Source organism: Elaeis guineensis, chromosome 5 (genome assembly GCF_000442705.2).
Source record: "Elaeis guineensis isolate ETL-2024a chromosome 5, EG11, whole genome shotgun sequence".
Lineage (NCBI taxonomy): Eukaryota > Viridiplantae > Streptophyta > Magnoliopsida > Arecales > Arecaceae > Elaeis > Elaeis guineensis.
In genome coordinates this window covers 21,552,113-21,572,961 of record NC_025997.2, presented here as the reverse complement: position 1 = coordinate 21,572,961, position 20,849 = coordinate 21,552,113, and the positions used below count along the sequence as shown (strand labels likewise).

The following is a 20,849-nucleotide window of genomic DNA, read 5'->3' as shown; positions in this document are numbered from 1 at the left end:
ATACAGTTGAGGTTGCTGGTCGCCATGACTAAAGCTTGAGAAAAGGGAGATAGATGTGAGTATGGGCGATTGAAAGTCTAAGGAACAAATCTCTCTACAACGATCACCAGCTCCCAATTCCCGACCTTTTTTCCTTCCCCTTTTTTGCCCAATGGCTCAAAGAATTCGAGAGATCGAAATAAAAATGGACTTCTGAGCTGAAATTGGAAAGGTTAAGATTACCCATCAATGTTATTGAGTGCGACGATGAGCCAGACCGATTAAAGTAGGCTGGGACCTGAAATTGATCTAAGGATTGGGCCTATATTTGGGTCAGACTTGGCCATGCATAGGCCTGGTCAATGATATACTTGAGTCTGGCCGAAAAAAAAAATCGACACTGTATTCAAGCTCAAATCTAGCTTGATATTATTCGGGACTAGCTCATAATCTGACCCAAAGTCGGGCGGACCTGAAGCTAGTTTCAGTCTACTCTCACTTAAGATATTTATCTTTTGGTCCTCCACGTGACTGTCTCGCTGACTATTGATTGTTGACTCTCTCATCGGTTTGTGGAATGGCCTTAAAGCAACAACATCCATCACAGTGCCGGTCAAGTATAATATCTGACGGTGACGAATGATGCCACCTCAATTTCAAACTTGGCCACCCCATTTCTTTCCAACGTGCTTGACTAGATTCTCATTAGAAACATATTCTTGCCGAAGATTATAAGTATGCGTGCATTTTTGGAATGAATAAGGCGCAAGAATCTAACCCATTTTTATAATTTAGTCAGGTATATTATGTTAATAAAGCATGATGTCTCCTCAATTTCAAATTTTGTCTCCAATTTCTTTTCCCATATGTGCCTCATTTGATTTTTGTTAGAAAACTATGTTGTCAATATATATATATTTTATAGTAAAGCACCACACAACAATCAACGTAGTTTACATATTAAGATGATGGAGGGCCATTCAGATACAGGCTAGATCAAAATTGCAAAACACCCCATTACAACAAGGGAGATACTGAGCCCAGTTTTCCAAATTACTTTTATAATTAGTCATCTATTTATTTAAAAATATTTTAAAAATAGGAAAGGGTTATACCATCAACTAATGTGAATTGCAGTTGATAGTTTTGTTTCCGAGTGAAGAAGCATCTTCTATTTCTTTCTTTTTTGTTTTTTTTTTGAGACAAGAATCATCTTCCATTTCATCAAAGGAAGAAGTACCCGTCTTCCACATGCTAAAAGATAATTCTAGCTTCTGAAGAAAAGTCTTTCATATGAAAATTTTGGATCTTTATTATATTTTATTAATGTTTAGTTTTTCACTTGGCCATCAGTTTCCGTGACTATTAGTCTATCGTTTTGAACGCTAGCAGGTCAAATTTACATGGATGAGTGGGGCACCTTCTTCAATTTCATTAAGAGAAAAGAAGTCCCATCTTCCAGAAGCCAAAGGATTTCTACACAAAAAATTTTAGCCTATTGAAATTTTAGAGCCACATCCTATTTTATAACATTGGGTTCTTCACTTGGCTTTCACTTTTACTGATTATTTGTCATGCTCCAAACCCAACAAATGAGTCAGCCACGTGATACGACCGTTGGATCCTAGAGCGATGCTCTAGAAGTCATACAAAATCTATAAGATGATCAAAACTTTCAATAACATCAAAAAAAAGTCGTAAGCCATAAAATTTAGTCATAATGATCAGACTAAGTGAAACCATCATCATTAAATCATAAAATTATTCAAACACATAAATTCAATTTTTCATCGAGTATGAAAAACGTAAACTAGCTAACTAATCATGTTGTCGCTTTAACCTGACTAAGACTATGTATCTTCTAACTTTGAAAAAAATACAACAGAAAAAGATATAAGCTATACAGCTTACCAAGAATCCTCATATACACCCGCACCATTATAATAATATAAATTTAAAAATAATAAAAAAATCATTATTGAAATAAACATAAATATATCCGATGATCAATATTGCTCAAAATAAATAGTTTGCATAAATAAACCAAATATCAATAGTAAACATTCACTCAAAAGTGGTACATCATACAATATCTTGGAGACCATGATCATGACTGCTTTGCTCAAATGGTGCTTCACCCTCGTAGTTTTCTTCTTAGCCTAGCTAGTTTGTTAGGTTGACTCAGTCAAATTGAGTTGAACCAGTAGAATCTCACAAGGCACCTCCCCTCCAAAATTTTATTAGAAAAATAAGAAAAAAAACTATGCATTGTAGAAGAAAAGGAACAAAAAAAAAGAAAAAGAAAAAAAAGTTCCCTTTTTTCACCATTGGCACATCTTTCTTAAAAATTCCCCCAAGATTAAGGATGAATTACATTTACACCCAATACTTAAAAAAACCTACGTACCTTTATCCATTTGAGATAGTCAAGCCAATAAACCTAAAATGGAACCCAAATATCACACCAAAATAATTTTTAAAAATAATCAAAATAACCTTAAGTAATATAATATTCACCGAAGGATATAAAAAAATGTGCATCCTCTTTCCTCTCAAATGCAAATTCTACTTCTTACATGGAATAAATGGTTTTACTATCGATATTAATTTAACTAAATGTAAATATAGGTTTTACAAATTAACTATTGTATTTAAGTATAATAAATAAAAATTTTAGAGGATTTTTATAATTTATTCTATTTTATACTGAAACTTTAACAGCCCTTAAGATCCAGCACTAATGGTCTATTTTCAGCCCAATTGACAGCAACATTACAAACGCGATAATAAATTTGGTCTAACCTCTCCGCTGCTCTGCTCCACTCTAAGTCCAAAACCCACTCAAATATAGCAAAATGCCAACATAAAATCATCGTCACCGTTACCGGTGTATTTCAGACGGAACCTCAGCCATGCAAATGCATTAAAGGTCAAGAGTAAGGATAAAAGTCTCCTATCTTTTGTAGAAATTTTGGAGCTTTACAATCTATTATAATCGTTTCGGCTTTCACTTAAACAATCATATTGTTGTTTTTTCATCAAACCTTGGTCATTTTTTCCTATCAAAAGAAGAAAATCTTCACCATCACTTTCACAGCTATAGTTAGTCTTGTCTCGTAGCCTTCTGCAACTTCCGTTGAACGCTGGCGGCGAATCAAACCAACGCGTATGATAACACTCCTTTTATTTTTTTATGACACTAGAATCGTATGCGCCACATGAACTATCTTATATTTGCTTATTTATAGAGACAGTGTCCGCATTACACTCAAAGCATCAGAACACCAGCCATGGAACTCCATCTCCCTTCCTTACCCTTCCTTTCCTTCTTCCTCCTCTTTGTACTCATAGTAATTATAAAGTTAACCAAATCCACAGCAACAGGAATTAAGCTGCCTCCGAGCCCATGGAAGCTCCCTATCATCGGTCACCTCCACCATTTTCTCGGAGCTCAGCTCCCTCACCGTGCCCTCCGTGAGCTGTCTTGGCGGCATGGCCCTGTCATGCACCTCAGGCTCGGACAAGTCGACCACATTATCGTCTCCTCTCCAGAGATGGCAAGAGAGATCCTGAAGACCCACGATCTCATCTTCGCCACCCGAGACAAAATACTAATTTCCAAGGTGTTCTACGACGGCACAGACATTGTCTTCGCACCCTACGGAAGCTACTGGCGGGAGCTGCGGAAGATATGCGTTCTCGAACTACTGAGTGCAAAGCGTGTCAAGTCCTTCAGCACACTTCGACAAGAAGAGATGTCCAACCTTGTGGGATACATCTCCAACATGAGAAATTCCCCGGTTAACCTTAGTGAGATGTTTCTCCTGACATCTAATACTGTGACCTCGAGGGTGGCATTTGGTACACAGTGCAAGCATGGGCCAAGATTCATCTCAGCATCGAAGAAAGTACTGGAATTGTTCATTGGATCTAACGTAACTGATTTATTCCCCTCATTGAGTGTTATTGACACTCTTAGTGGATTGAGTTCAAGGTTAGACAAATGTGGCAGGGAGATGGATGAGATTCTCGGGCAGATCATCGAGGAGCATGAAGCGAAGAGAGCAACCAGCAATGGGGGACCGCAGGAGGGGGAAGATCTTGTGGACGTTCTCTTAGGGCTGAAAGAAAATGGTGGACTTGAATTCCCCCTCACGCTCACCAACATCAAGGCCGTAATCCTGGTTAGCATGCCTAACTATGCATCTAGCTTGTTCTACACAAATAAATAAATGAATATTTACAAGACATGGCAAAACATATTAATTGCTCCAAGTACTTATCGTTTCCACTATTTTCAGGATATGTTCGCGGGGGGGACCGAGACATCAGCGACAACGCTACAGTGGACAATGGCAGAGTTAATGAGACACCCCGAGATAATGGTGAAGGCTCAGGTGGAGGTGCGGCAAGCATTCAAGGGAAAGACCAAGATCGAGGAGGAAGATATCACTAAATTGCATTACATAAAATTGGTGATCAAAGAGTCTCTGAGACTGCACCCACCGGTGCCATTGCTCGGGCCGAAAGTCTGCCGTGAGGCATGCAAAGTGGACGGCTACGATATCCCGTTTGGGAGCAGGATTATCATCAATGCATGGGCTGTAGCAAGGGATCCGAGATACTGGGAGGACCCAGAGAGCTTTAAGCCGGAAAGGTTCGATGGCAGCTCGGTGGACTACAAAGGTGGCAACTTTGAGTATTTGCCTTTCGGTGGAGGCAGGAGGATATGCCCGGGAATCACCTTTGGCATGGCTCAGGTGGAGACGGTCCTAGCCCACCTCCTCTACTATTTTGATTGGAAGATCCCTGATGGAATGGACCCCAAGGATTTGGATATAACCGAGCTCTTTGGGGGAACCGTGAGCTTGAAATCGCCTCTGTGGTTAATTGCTACTCCGCATATTCTATCTAAATGATATACATAGCTTAAGTAATTAGATGTTGCTTTTGGGGGAGCGGTATCTGTATGCAATACTGCAAGCATGCCTTTGTGTTTGTGATTTCGTAAATTGTTCTGCAATAAAAGTAGCGCTTTATGGAGAAACAAAAGGATATAATATGGAAAACAAAAGAAATTCACAACCACGAGTTCTACTGCATTCTGCTGCCATCTCTAGCAGTGTATCATTTATGCTGTAACTGTTTGTGTCCGGTAAGATCATCAAAAGCATATGGATCGCATCAAACATGGACAGCGGGGGACATTATAAAATATCAATCCGGAGCAAGATTGTAATACCCCAACCCGAATCTCAAAACAGCATAAGAAAAAAAAAAAAGAAACAGCCAGCACATGCATTGCACGTGCTGGAAACTATTGAGAAGCTGGGAATTACCGTCGCTCTTCCTTCTCTATTTTTCCGATCGATAGGATCATAATTCAATTCAGAATCAAATTATTTTCGATCTCTAATTCCTTCCAATGGCATCTATTTAAGGGCTCAAACACTCCTATGAAATCAATTATCCAATCTTGGCCTCTCTTCTCCCCTATTTCTTTAAAGACCGTGGATTTAATTTATGGTGTTCGCTGAAAAGACCATCATCAAGACTCATCGGAAACCTCAAGTAAGATATCCAACATCTTTCCCTTCTCTTTTCTTGCATTAAACCCCATCCATCAGCTATGATTTGGTCGAAACAATGCCCGGAAGAATCCCCTGTTTCCAAATCTATAACTCTAATGTCATCCCCTTTTTCTAGTACCGTATGCCACCGCCGATCGTCAGGAAAGGAACTCCAGCCGCATCACCATGGCCCCAGTCACCGCCAGCCATAGCCTCGGCCGGCGGGAGGTCCCTAGTCTGGAGAGGAACAGGGGAACGTGAGTCCCCTGTTCCGCCAAGAAGAAAGGAAAAAAAAAAAAGAAAAAATAAAAGAAGAGAGGGAGTTTCTCTCTTCCCTCTCTCCCTTCTCTCTTAGCTTGCAGCTCCACTTTCTCTCTCTAAAAAAATTTTCTTTCTCTTTTTATGAATATTCTCTCTAGAATTATTCTCTCTTTAAGGAGTTTTCTCTCTATGATTAATCTCATAAAAAATTTTATTTCGATGATTTTGATCTAACCTTAGCAAAGTGAGTCATGATCCGGAGTCATCGAATGACGTGCCGGCATCCATATTGGTTGGATCCGGATACCATCAGATTTGATCTACTTGATTTCTATAGAGTTAATTGTATCTTAAATCCGATCTTAATTAAATAAAATTATTTGATCGAACTAACCTTGCCATGTTGGCCTCCATCTTGACTCTTGTCCGATACTATTGATTTGATCACCCTTGATCTCTGTTGAACTACCTAGATCTTAGTATGATCCTTGATCAGATAAATTTAAATGATTGATCGATTCGGACTGTTGGATGCAACTACCATTCATCATATCTCTCATAATTATTTATATTCTTTCTAATTATTGGACTTAATTATATGTAGGGGTGTAGTTATCTCGATAAGAAGATGTCTAACAATGGGATACTTCGATGTAATCTATGAAATGAAGATTCTGAAAAAAAATTTATGAAATTATATAAATTTATTGAAGTACGTGTGAGATAAGTAATGATTCATTTTTTCTATATTTATTAGTAAATTATAAAATAATTTTTATATTGAATTATTCATAATTTATAAATTTAATATATTATATTTTGAATTACTGAAATATCTTTTTTTCAATACGTCAAATGATTTTTGATCGATCGTATTGAATTTGATATGGATCGTCTGATTAATTTTAGTGTTGCATGGTTTATGAACATTTTGAATTGAAATATAAAATTTATGTTTAATCTGAGATAGATTTTGACTCGCAGTCTGACTATGCATCGAACCCTACTAGTAGGAGTATTGTACTAGTATTTCAATATCCTACCAATAGGACTTGTGTGCTGATACTTTGATATCCTACAAGTGAGAATTGTATACTGATATTTCGATACCTTATCAGTGGTGGTTGTATGTTGGTATTTCAATACTTTATTAGTAGAGATTATGTACTGATATTTCGATATCCTATCAATGGAGATTGTGTGCTGGTACTTTGATATCCTATCATTGGGGCTTATACAATGACACTTTAATTTAGTTCATGGTTGTCAAGATGAACGTGAGTTTTGAAAGAAATTGATTTATGAATAAAAATAAATTTATATGAATTTTATTTGATTAATGTTGTATATTTTGAATTGATACACCTTATATACTTATTTTTAGTATATTAATATTGTTGAATTTATCTAACTAAAGTGTGTATTGCTTACTAGATTGTCTAGCTCATCATCCTATATTTTATTATTTTTATATATTTAGAGGACTAGCTTGACTTGAAAATTTTATATAGGAGAGTGAATTTAAGAGCAAAAATTTGATATCTTTACTTTAGACAAGGATTTATTGAAGTTGATGGCAAACTATGAAATTTTATTTGATAAGATATTTGATTTAGTTTCTTGAATTAAAGTTGAACATAAATTATTTAAATTTTATTTCATTATTATTTTATGATGTTGTGATGAGATGCCTTGCATACTTATAGAAAGATTTTTCCATAAGTATGTAGTAATTGTCATGACCTCTAGCTTGTGATCTTGGTCGGAGGTATGACAAAGATGTTAAGTGAGAGCACGCCCAGGCTTGAATTTTAGCCAAGATCAGGACTACATGGACAGTTGTGTTTGTAGGGCTTGACTACAGTACTAGCATATTTTATGCTATATCCCAAATCCGTCATCCGGATCGATGACATGACACAGCCGCATGAATCCTAGAGCAAGTCCTAGAGATCATATGAAACCTATAAAATGACTCCATCTCTCGAACTCCAACCCATCCAATGCTCACATCCCACAACTATGTAAGAGAAAGCGAGAATTAGGATTGTAAGCTTTTACACCAATATAATAATATAATTTAAAGATAATGAATGAGCAGTATCCAAAAAAAATTATAAGCCACAAAATCTCATGTCAGATATGTAATATTACTCAACAATTTTATAAACATATTTCATAAATCATGTATTATCACAAATCTATCATAATTATCATCAGTAGGTTCATGTGACTTACAGTTCACTTTTCATTAATATATGTTTTAAATCAATAGCTATCTTTCACTTTGGACTAATCATGATCGCTCTTCGATCTGTGACTAGCAAACTATAAACCCTCTTCGGTTCGTGATGGCAATCCATAATAATTATGCTTTGGCCCATGGTGGCCAATTAGGTGTCATAATTCGAACCATACGTGTCTAACAATTTACATCATGGCTAGTCCAAATCCTTTTACATAATGAACAGATTATTCAATAATTTGTATTATATTTTTTATTCAATTTTAAAATATTAGATATCATATTTTTAACCATCAAAATAATCAACATGTGATACATGCATGCATACATACATACATATATATATAATAAAGAATCATATATATATATATATATATATATATATATATATATATATATATATATATATAATCATGTAAAGAGATTTTTGCTTCTATTGGCCTTGGATCCGAGTACAATAATCATCAAATCCTCGATCTATAAACTTGGTGTCAAGGTGTTCTACTCGATACCTTATACAGACAATTACACCTTTACATGATTAAGATGAAACATAAAAATCATAGATAATTATGAATAGTAGAAAATCATAGTAAATGATCCTAACACTAAGATTTAGGACCCTTCCTAAGGTTAACTAGTCAATCAGAGTATACCTAGTCATCTGGACCCTCTACTGGTCCATAAGATTTTTAATTAGACAGAGAAATCCATGAAGAGAGAGAATTATTTAGAGAGAACTAGAGAGAAAAACTTATAGAGAGAGAAAATAGAGAGAGAAATTAAAGAACAGTAAATGAAGAGAAAGAAGGGAGAGAGAGGGAAGAGAGAGAAACTCTCTAATTTTTTCTTCTTTTTCTTTTTTATTCTCTTTCTCTTTCTTTTATTTTCTCTTTTTTCTTTGTAGAAAGCTGGAAAAGACAAACTTACACTACAAGAATCCAGACTATTAGCAACAGCTATTTACCATCGCTAATAGTCCATCTGCCATTGCTAATAACATCGCCATCATTAATTCCATCGTAACAATCAATCTAAAAAAATTTTATCGCTAAATACTCTTATTAGCGATGGTGTTAGCGATGCAATAACTCCATCGCTAATTATTTTTAAATTTTAAATTAAATTTTAAAAAAAATTAAAAAATATTAGCGACAGTATTTTCATAGCTAATGCCGTCGCTAATAATTATTAGCGATAAAAAATATCATTGTTAATACAGTCTCTAATTTTTTAATTTTTAAATTAAATAAAAAATTAAAAAATATTAAATATGGTGGTATCATCGCTAATAAGTATTAGCGATGATATTTTTTATTACTAATACCATCACTAATAATTAATTTTATTTTTTAAAAATTAATAAAAATATTTTTTAAAATTTATTTTAATTAATCATAATGAATTATGGTTCTTAATACCTATTATAATTAAAATCTAAAGATAATATGACAACAAAAATTAAAAATTAATTATATTATATTAAAAATATAAATTATATAATTTTTTTTACAATCAATATCCAAAAGATACAATGCATCAAAAAAATCAGGTTTGATCCTCGTCATCATCCACCTCCTCCTCCCGCTCCTCTCTAGCAGCTGGTGGATGAGAGCTGGATATCTCAACATCCTGTAATAAAAAAATAAAACAAGAGGTGTATCTTTCGATACGGATGCGTATCTTTTGATACACTCCTTTAATTTTCAAACAGATTATTCTTACATATTTTATTTGATGATACGGAGCTATAAATACCCTCCAGCCTATCGATTGGATGGTTAGATTAAATTAACCCTTAGATCTCTTTTTCGGACTCAAATCAAAATATATGATGCTTCTAAATATGAAAACTTAAAATAAATAAAAAGATTTAGTAATATAATTATTTGATATGATGGCTGGGATGATGAGCCCAGTCGGTCATATAGCTGTGGGTCTTGGAGAAACTCCATGACCATATAGTGGATGACATCCAGAAGGATTTTACATCACTGGCTCAGAAGTCTCTGTACGACCTCCTACATGTGCGCATCACTCTAGATCTGGGATGTCGAGACCTGTGAGGACGTCGAAGGATGTCGAGCTGTTGGAGGATCGAAGCTGTGGCCAAATCCTATGACACGACTCCTACTCACCCCCTCGATGGTGCCGAGCCATCCCTCAAGGACAAGAGGGGGCTGAGATGATGGGTCATCACCATACCTCTCAGCAATATACTTCATATAATGCATCTGTATAGCTCAAAAATATATTAGTTCTAATATAAAAATAGATCCTATAATAACTTAATTAGTAAATAAAATTTGAAGTTCTTACCGTGATCTATCATGAGGTAGAATCTAAATAGTCACTGATCTTCCTAGACTAGTGTGTGGCCTCCCACAACTACAACTGATCTAATGGACGATCTAGCTACCATATCTACAATAAATAAATAATAAAATTAAATTAATTAAAGCATGTATATAAATATTTTTACAGTTCTAGTGAAGAGTTTTAGTACAAATTTCTTACCAGTCTGTTGGCCATAATATATGTGCCGACCGAGCCACCCATGTGCCTGATCGGATCCTACTGGACGATTCGATTCTGTCAGACCCTCTGTTGCCTATCGAAGCACTCCTCACTGCTCCACTGGTTGTAGAGGGCTTGCCATATGTCCACCTACATTCAGTGATCTGTGAAGGACCTCCAATCTGATGGTGACTAAGAATCGATATGCTGGATGGTGAACTACCTGAGGCTATAGAAGCCATCTCGAAACCTCCGTGTGGCCACCTCCTCGAATGTCCGACAACTAACCTCCTTATTCTAGAGAGTCTTGAATTGGTAGTGCTCTTGCAAGATAGAAGCAAGCATGTATTAATATATAATTAAAATACCAACGTATTGAAAATTAAAAATTAAACTAGTTTTGACTTGCTAGAAATATCTTCCAAACTGTATTACGAGCTCTCGACAGCTAACTCGAGAATTCGTTCACCGATCTCGGCATCAATTGGCGTATGATCACGGTAATGACATGAGGCGTAGAAGGCTTTCTGAATGTACTGTAAAATTAATTTTGAATAAATATTAACTCTAAAATTACTAAATTCTAACCATATTAATTGAACATGTAATACTTATGAGCAGCTCTAGATATAGATGATCTTTCTATCCTTTAACCAAGTTGAAGATGCCACGAGCCGAGCGGATCCTCAACCACGGTGCTATGTCTGAGAGCCGACGGTCACTACTGCATCCCACTGTGGGGTCACTAGTGACCTCCAATCCTCCAAACCTAAGCACAAAATATCTAATACAAAAAATGTTATGTTAGACAACAAATGACAAAATAACATAAATAAAAAATATATAAATTAAGTATTAGAACTATTAGATGTATGTCCTAGAAGTCATTATGGCTAACACATTGTAATAAAGCTAGGACACAATTTTATACTTAATATATTGATTTGATCAATAAAAAGATAAATTTATTTTTTATTCAAGTGTGATATGTCCTTAAATCATCCATAGAATTAATATTTCGATATATATTTTTAAAATATTGAGAATTAGAGACATGTATTTAATTTTTAAATACTCTCAGTCATAGTATCATCATAAAGATGGTGATCAATCTGGATAGACTGGTGCACAGATCACTTCTTTCAGAATAGATAAGTCTTTGATCTACAGTGTAGAGACACTGAGCGATGAGTGTAGATAGTTGTTAAAGAATAACTAGTACTGAGCATGATCATATGAGAAATCATTTAAATTTCTACTCGATCATCAGTGATTGTCTCGATACTATAGTTGTGTGAATGATCCTTTGATCTGAGATGGTACGACTACTCACAGTGAGGCTGCTGGAGTTTGATTGATACATAAATATGGTCTCAATGAGCCCTTGTAGTGGATGTTGGCGATAGTTGGTCTACTGTAGGAGTAAGGTACGCATCAAGATAAAATCTATAGACCTTGATAGAAAGGAGCAGTCCTATAAAATTTGAGAGGTTAAGTCTGAAAGTCTGTAGCCATAGTAGTGTGATTGATGAAAAAAATTTTTCATAAGGTTCACAATTGGACTTAAGCTGATCGAATCTATCATATGACTGATGATGAGATTTGATAATTTATCCATGATCTGTAATCTAGTCAGGACTCACGATAGAGGGATTGAATCACACATTAACTACACCTTGAGATTCTTTTCAGTTCTATTGAGTTACCATTATATACTGCTAGATATCACTGATAGATTGTGAGAGCTCACTAGGGTTGCTCAAGATCGACAATCCTTGATGAGTTAGAGTGAAATTATTCTGACCCATTGAAAAAAGTTTCAATGATACTATGATAGAGATCATTGTATATCTCACTACCAGATAGAACTAAATTTATGGGGTCACACTATAAAGAAATTAGATCGAAAATAAATAATTGAGCTTATGAAGTCTTAATTGGATTTAAAAAAATTCTATTGGGTTCAAGGTAACCTTGCTAGCATATGGTTGGACCTAATTTTTTTTTTATGTTTGAATTTCTTATTTGATAAGATTAATTCAAACTTAATTATCTACTAATAACCTAAATAATTAGATTAATTAGGCTCCAATTATTGGGTGCCTAAGATTTTGGATCAAATGAATTAAGGATGCAAGTCCTTAATTAATTTTCTTGATAGTTTTGATTGGGTGCCACTTGATTTGATCAAGTTGGGCATGTTCATCTATTAGAGGGCGTGTGGATCCATTATGGGGTGTCCCTTGGGTGCAAAGTGGGGTGTGATTTTGTGGGTGCAAGGGCTCTAATAGTTGGTGCCTAATAGGTTTCTTAAAAGAAGTTAAATAATTAAAGTTATAAAGAAACCTAATACAAGTAAGACTTGTATTAAGTGGTTGTTCGATTTTGAATAGGATCCAAACCTTATGCCTATTTAAAAGAACCTTCCCTAAGGTCCCTAGGCACTTCAACCAGCAGCCCCATACCCCCTTAGGAGAGCCCCACGCCCCTCTCTTCTCCTCTCCCTCTCTTCTCCCTTGGAGCATTAACGCCCCAAGCTTGGCATCCTCTTTCTTTCATGCCCAAGGGCTGTTGGGCGTCCCTCTTATTTGCTGCTTTATAGTATTTGGTTGCTTTATAATCTAGGAAAGAAAAAGCAAAAGAGAAAGAGAAGAAGAAGATCAAAGAAAAGATCAAAAAGTTGATTGCGTTCCATGCTTTGTTTAGATTCACAGGCTAATTTTTCTTAGAGAAGAAAAATCAATCTTAAGAGGACTGTTCCTGACTGATCTTGAGTGGATATTCATAGAGGTCGGGCACTTGCACTGCTAAGAGAGAGTTTTTTCTCTTTCAGATCTAGATTTGAAGAAAGAAATTATGAAACAGGTATGTGATTTGATCACATATTCAATTTCAGCATATGTTCAATTTCAGCATATGAAGTAGATCCTTGTGGTTTATATTTTATGCATGCATAATATAGATTAAAAAAAATTTTAATCTTCTATTCTGCTATGATGTTTAGAAAAAAAAATTTTAAAACATACATACATGCCCCGACATAGAAAATCCAACAGTGGTATCAGAGCCACTGGTTTCATATGCATGAAATTGACACATATTTTGAAAAAAGTTTTAAAATCTAATTTTTTCTTGATATATGAGATATATAGATAAATATTTTGAATCTAAAATTTATTTTAGATTTAATTTTAGAATATATAGTTGATATGTCAAAGCATGCATAGATCTAAATTTTGTTCTAGAATAATTTTTAGTTCATTATTTGTGATATATAGATGCATGCATAAATCTGAAATTTTATTTGACTTAATTCATGATTCATATATGAGATATATGATTGTATATTTAGATCATAAAATTATTTTTCATATGATTCATGATTTGTATATGAGATATATGATATCATGTATTGATCTAAATTTTTGCTTAAATCTAAATTATATATATATATATAAGATATATGTTTGTATATTAAATCTAAAAATTATTTTCATGATTTGAAACTTATCTTTCATATAAAAAATTTAGATTTAAAATTTAGTTTTAGAATCTAAAATTTATGTTTATGTGTGAAGATTTTGGTTATGAAAAAATCAAAAATTAGGTCATGTAATTAGATTACATCTAAGATTTTTGATTTGAATGATATGAATTTAATTTGATTAAATAATTGATCAAACTGAATCAAGGTTGATTAAGGTTAGATCAATTAAGTAATATGATCATACAATTATTGTTGATCAAATTGATTGAATTCGATATGTAGAATCGATTAACATATGGACCTAGTTCGGTTCAATGGCTTGAGCCTGATTTACTTGAGCTAACCTATTTGGACCAATTGACCTATTAGTGTCTAAAGTAAGTAACTAAAAGATAATTTTTTTAATTGGTTTCATTAATTGACTTGGCCAATTTATTGATGTCTAAGGAAAGCAATAAAGGGACCTCCATCGATCTCGACTTACCTGATCAATTTGAAAGATTGAGTCCTGAATAAAATTGCTTGACGTTTTGGTTTAGCCCATGCCAATTAGATCAGTCATATGATGATTGATTAGATAAGACCTAAACCTAAACTTTTTCATAAATATTAAGTCCATAGGTCTTCTACTGTTGTAGATGTGCGGGCATGCTACTGGTGTTGATTATTCTCGGCTGGTTACAGTGATTCAGTTGCATCGAGAATACACAACCACTTTATTAGCAAAGAGTTACTCTAGGGTGAGGATGGGGTTAGACCCAATAACTGTTAGGTGAGGGATCCAATGATGGCCTTGCACCTGCTTGTGAACGGTGGGTCGAGCTTAACTAAGGAGTGTGGTCAATAACTGTTAGGTGAGCCCACATGACTTAGAGACCAAGTCGCTGTGACATGCTTAGAGAAGTATTTGGATAAAAAATTATCTACGCATCGGTGCGCATGTTACCAATAACTATTAGGTGAGGTACATGGCATCGATGGGATCGCAGCACCTACTAGGAATCTTTTTGTCGCGTGAGAATTTTTGTTTCCCACCCGAAGAGTGGAAGGATCCAAAAAATTAGTGAGAGTTATTGTTTGCATCTTAAAGTCTCTAGAAGTAAATATAATTTTAAAATATAAAAGTCTAACTTGAATCTCTACTCTTGCAGTTAAACAATGTTAGCCTCAAACCCTCTAACCCATATCCTTGAATCCAATTGTTTGATTGGAATAAACTATAAAGACTGACTAAGAAACCTCAGAATTATCCTAACCTCAGAAAAACTAGGTTATATACTCGATCAGGAACCTATAGTGTTACCAAACCATCCTACTGCTGAGCAAAAAGCTGTTTATGAAAAGTGGACGGATGAAGACAGTCAGGTCAAATGCTATGTGCTAGCATCTATGTCAAATGAGTTGCAAAGCCAGCATGAGCATATGCCCACTGCTAGGGCTATGATAACTTACCTGCAAGAGTTGTATGGTGAGCAGAATCGTACAGTACACTTCGAAATATCTAAAAGACTCTTCAATTTGAAGATGCATGAAGGGTAGTCAGTCCATGAGTACTGTATGATAGTGATCAAGGATATTGAGGAGCTTGAGAAGCTCGGGCTTGTATATAAAATAAATTACAGATAGATTTGATCCTTTAATCCCTTATAAATTTATATAGTCAATTTATTATAAATTTTTATATGAACAAATTTGATTGCACTATATCTAAACTGGTTAACATGTTGGTCACTACGGAAGGCACCTTGAAGAGTTCAAGGGGCACTATTCTCACTGTGGAGCAGACTTCTTCCAAGAAAAAGTCTAGTTGAAAAAAGAAGACTAAATCTGCTAAGAAACAAAAGAAAGAGAGCAAGCCAAAGAAGGATATTTCAAAGAAGGCTGAAGCTAAGAGAAAGTGTTTCTTCTGTGATGCTGAAGGCCACTAGAGGAGGAACTATCCACTCTACTTGGAGAGCCTAAAGATCAAAAAGGTTGATAACCTTCAGAAGGTATGCTCGTAATTGAATCTAACCTTACGATTTCTTCTACTTTTAATTGGGTATTAGACTCTGATTTGAGTGCTCATATATGTACCTCAATGCATGATCTAATGAAAAGTAGGAGGTTGAGGAAAGGTGATATGATCCTTCAGATCGATAATGAAGCAAAAGTTGCTGCAGAAGTCATTGTCACTTATCTTCTTCGATTATCATTAGATTTTAGATTAGATTTAAAAGACTGTTATTTTATTTTTGTAGCTAGTCAGAATTTAATTTTCGTATATGCGCTAGCATATGAAGGTTTTAAATTTAATTTCAATAAAGATTTTTGTTTCATTTATTTATGAAATAAATTGATTGCATGAGATCTATTAATTGATAGTCTATATCACTTGTATGTTGATGCGAATGTAAATTTGAATAAGCAAATAGTGAGTGCTGTAGGTCAAAAGAGATCCAGAGATAAAATTAACCAGAAATACTTATGGCATCATAGACTAGGCCATATAGGAGAGGATAGGATAAATAAATTGAAAAAGGATGAGATCCTTGGCTCTCTTCATCTAGAGTTGTATCCAGCTTGTGAATCTTGTCTTCAAGAAAAAATGGCCAAGTTACTCTTTATAGGATATAAGGAAAGTGCCACTAAGTTACTTGCCCTGGTACACATCAATGTGTATGGGCCATTTGATGTGCAGATCAGAGGTGGTTATAGCTACTTCATTATCTTTACCGATAATCTGTCTAGGTATGGATATGTATATCTGATGAAACACAAATCTGAAGCTTTTGAAAAGTTAAAAAAATTCAGAAATGAAGTAAAAAAATAAACAGGCAAACTCATTAAAGTTCTTCGATTTGATCGAAGAGGTGATATCCTAGTTGAAAATTTTTGAGATATCTTAAAGACAACAGCATAGTCTCTCAATGGACTCTTTTCGGAACACCTCATCTCAATGGGGTATCTGAAAGGAGGAATAGGATCCTATTAGATATGGTCAGATCCATGATGAGCTTCACTGATCTATCCTTATATCTTTAGGGACATACCTTATTAACTGTCATTCACCTATTGAGTAAGGTTCCATCAAAATCTATTTCTACAATACCGTATGAGATATTGTACAGTAAGAAACTGAGTCTAGGTTATCTTAAGACTTAGGGATGTCCAGCCTATGCCACGAGATAGATGGCTGATAAATTAGATGATAGATTTATAATAACTCATTTTATAGAGTATCCAAAAGAATCAATGGGATACTACTTCTACTTTTCACAAGATCACAATGTGATTGTGAGTTAGAATGCCATATTTTTAAATAAATAGTTTATCCTGGATGGTGGCAGTGGAAGGTTAGTTGAGCTCAAAGAGAAGGTCTCTGAAGAGAAAAAAGCTATAGATCCTCAGAAACCCATTATTCATGAGCTAGTAGTTGATATTCCTCTACCACCTCATAGATCTAGCAGGATCTTCTGACCTTCTGAAAGGTACATAGATATGCTTACGGAGGAAGTAAAGGAAATATTTCTTATGGAAGATAAGGATCATGGTGATGATCCTAATACCTTTGATGAGATGACGCCTGACATCGATTTCGAAAAATGATTAGATGCAATGAAGTCAGAAATTGACTCGATGCACTCGAACCAAGTATGGATCTTAGTGAATCCACCTAAGGGTATAGTACCCATTGGGTGTAAATAGATCTACAAAAAAAAAAAAGTACCGATGGTAAGGTAGAAACTTATAAAGTTAGGTTTGTGGTAAAAAGTTATAGCCAGCGTGAGGGCATTGACTATCAAAAAATCTTTTTGCCTGTAGCCATGCTGAAATCCATTTATACTCTGCTTGCTATTGCAGCTTATTATGATTATAAAATCTGGCAGAAGGATATGAAAACTGCTTTCCTAAATGGATATCTTGAGAAAAAAATATCTATATAGAGCAGTTTTTGGGTTTCACATTTAGTGATGGTAATCACAGAGTTTGCAAGCTACAAAAATTCATATATGGATTAAAGCAAGCTTCTCGAAGTTGAAATCATCATTTTGATGATGCGATCAAATCGTTTGATTTCATCAAGAATGAAGAGGAACCTTATATATACAAAAGGGTCAGTGAGGGCACAATAACATTCTTCGTATTGTACGTGGATGATATTCTCCTCAGTGAAAATGATATTTTTATATTGACCACGATCAAAAGATGTTTGTCTAAGATATTCTCTATGAAAGACCTAGGGGAAGCATCTTATATTCTTGAAATAAAGATCTATAGGGATAGATCTAAAAGGATGCTAGGTCTATCACAAAAGCTGTACATAGAGAAAGTGCTAAAGAGGTTCAGCATGGACAACTCTAAAAAAGGACTATTACCTCTTATGCATGGTATTAATCTATCCAAGATGATGTGTCCGACCATATCTGAGGAAGTCCAGCACATGAGTAGGATTCCTTATGCCTCAGCCATAGGGAGCCTCATGTATGCCATGCTTTGTACTCAACTTGATATTGCCCTTATTATGAGTGTCACGAGCAGGTATCAATCGAATCTAGATGAAGAGCACTGGATAGCTGTGAAGAATATCTTTAAGTACTTGAGAAGAACTAAAGATTTGTTCTTGATCTTTGGAGGAGATTCTGAGTTGCAAGTCGAGGGGTATACTGATTCAGACTTCATATCTAATCCTGATGATAGAAAATCTATATCAAGATCTGTATTTGTTTGTAATGGTGGCGCAGTCAGCTGGAAGAGTTTCAAGCAATCCATCATAGCAGATTCGACCACAAAGATTGAATATGTCGCTGCTTCGGATATTGCAAAGGAAGACTTCTGATTCAAAAAATTTATCGCAGAACTTGGGGTTATGACATTAGATGCCATACCACTTTATTGTGGTAACAATAGAGCCATAGCATTTGCTAAGGAATCGAGGTCTCATCAGAAATCAAAGCACATCAAGCAGTGATATCATATCATACGTGACTATCTCAAAAAAAAATATATCGAGGTGCGAAGAGTAGACTCTATGGATAATATGGTAGATCCACTGACAAAGCAATTGAGTCAGCAAAATATAGAAGTCCATCTTAAGAAGATGGGACTTAGATTAGTGGCCAAGTGGCTTTAGTTCAAGTAGAAGATTGTTAGATGTATATCCTAGAAGCCAATATACCTAACACATTGTAATATAGCTAGGACATAATTTTATACTTATTATATTGATTTGATCAATAAAAAGATAAGTTTATTTTTTATTCAAGTGTGATGTATCCTTGAATCGTCCATAGAATTAATATTTCAATACATATTCTTAAAATATTGAAAATTAGAGATATATATTTAATTTTTAAATGCTTCCGATCATAGTATCATTATGAGGATGGTGATCGATTCGGATAGACTGACGCATAGATCGCTTCCTTCGAGATAGATGAGTCTCTGATCTACAGTGTAGAGACACTGAGCGATGAGTGCGGATAGTTATTAGAGAATAACTAGTACTAAGCGTGACCATACGAGAGATCACTTAAATTTCTACTCAATCATCAGTGATTGTCTCGAGATTGTAGTTGTGTGAATGATCTTTTGATCTGAGATGGTATGACTGCTCGCAGTGAGGCTGCTGGAGTTTGACTGACACATAAACATGATCTCGATGAGCTCTTGTAGTGGATGTTGGTGATAGTTGGTCCGCTGTAGGAGTAGGATATGCATCAAGATAAAATCTATCAATCTTGATAGAAAGGAGTAGTCCTATGGGATTTAAGAGGCTAAGTCCAAGAGTCTGTGGCCACAGCAGTATGATTGATGGAAAAAAATTTTCATAAGGAACACAATTGAACTTGAGCTGATCGAATCTATCATATAACTGATGATGATGTTTGACGATCTATCCATGACTTGCCATCTAGTCGGAACTCACGATAAAAAGACTGAATCACACGTTAACTATACTTTGAGGTTCTTTTCGATTTTATTGGATTGCCATTACATACTGCTAGGTATCACTATTAGATTGTGAGAGTTCATTAGGGTTGCTCAAGATTGACAACCCTTGATGAGTTAGAGTGAAATTGTTCTAACTCATTAAAAAGAGTTTCAATGATACTATAATAGAGATCATTGTATATCTCACTACCAAATAGAATTGAACCTATGGGATCACACTATAAAGGGATTAGATCTGAAATAAATAATAGAGCTTATGAAGTCTCAATTGGATTTAGAAAAATTCTATTAGGTTCAGGGTAACCTTACTAGTATATGGTTGAATCCAATTTTCTCTTTACGTTTGAATTTTTTATTTGATAAGATTAATTCAAACTTAATTATCTACTAATAACCTAAATGAATTAGATTCATTGGGCTCCAATTGTTGGGTGTCTAAGATTTTGGATCAAATGAATTAAGGGTGTAAGTCCTTAATTAATTTTTTTGATAGTTTTTATTGAGTGCCACTTGATTTGATCAAGTTGGATATGTCCATCTATTGAGGGCATATGGATCCATTATGGGGCATCCCTTGGGTGCAAAGTGGGGTGTGATTTTATGGGTGCAAGGGCTCCAATAGTTGGTGCCTAATAGGTTTCTTAAAGGAAGTTAAATAACTAAAGGTATAAGAAAACCTAATGCAAGTAGGACTTGTATTAAGTGGTTGTTTGATTTTGAATAGGATTCAAATCTTATCCCTTAAGGTCCCTAGGCACTTCAACCAGCAGCCCCATGCCGCCTTAGGTGAGCCCCATGCCCCTCTCTTCTCCTCACCCTCTCTTCTCCCTTGGAGCATCAACGCTCCAAGCTTGGG

At 35.0% G+C, this 20,849-nt stretch overlaps 1 protein-coding gene across 1 annotated transcript; it reads left to right on the top strand.

The window, feature by feature from the left end:
• The first annotated feature begins 3,340 nt into the window (after positions 1–3,340).
• LOC140858113 (premnaspirodiene oxygenase-like) lies at positions 3,341–5,067 on the top strand. The gene is given in 3 exon segments (XM_073257697.1): positions 3,341–3,505; positions 3,508–4,163; positions 4,281–5,067. Coding segments are annotated over 3 exon segments (1,308 nt in total). The 5' UTR covers positions 3,341–3,471; the 3' UTR covers positions 4,899–5,067.
• The last annotated feature ends 15,782 nt before the right edge of the window (positions 5,068–20,849 follow it).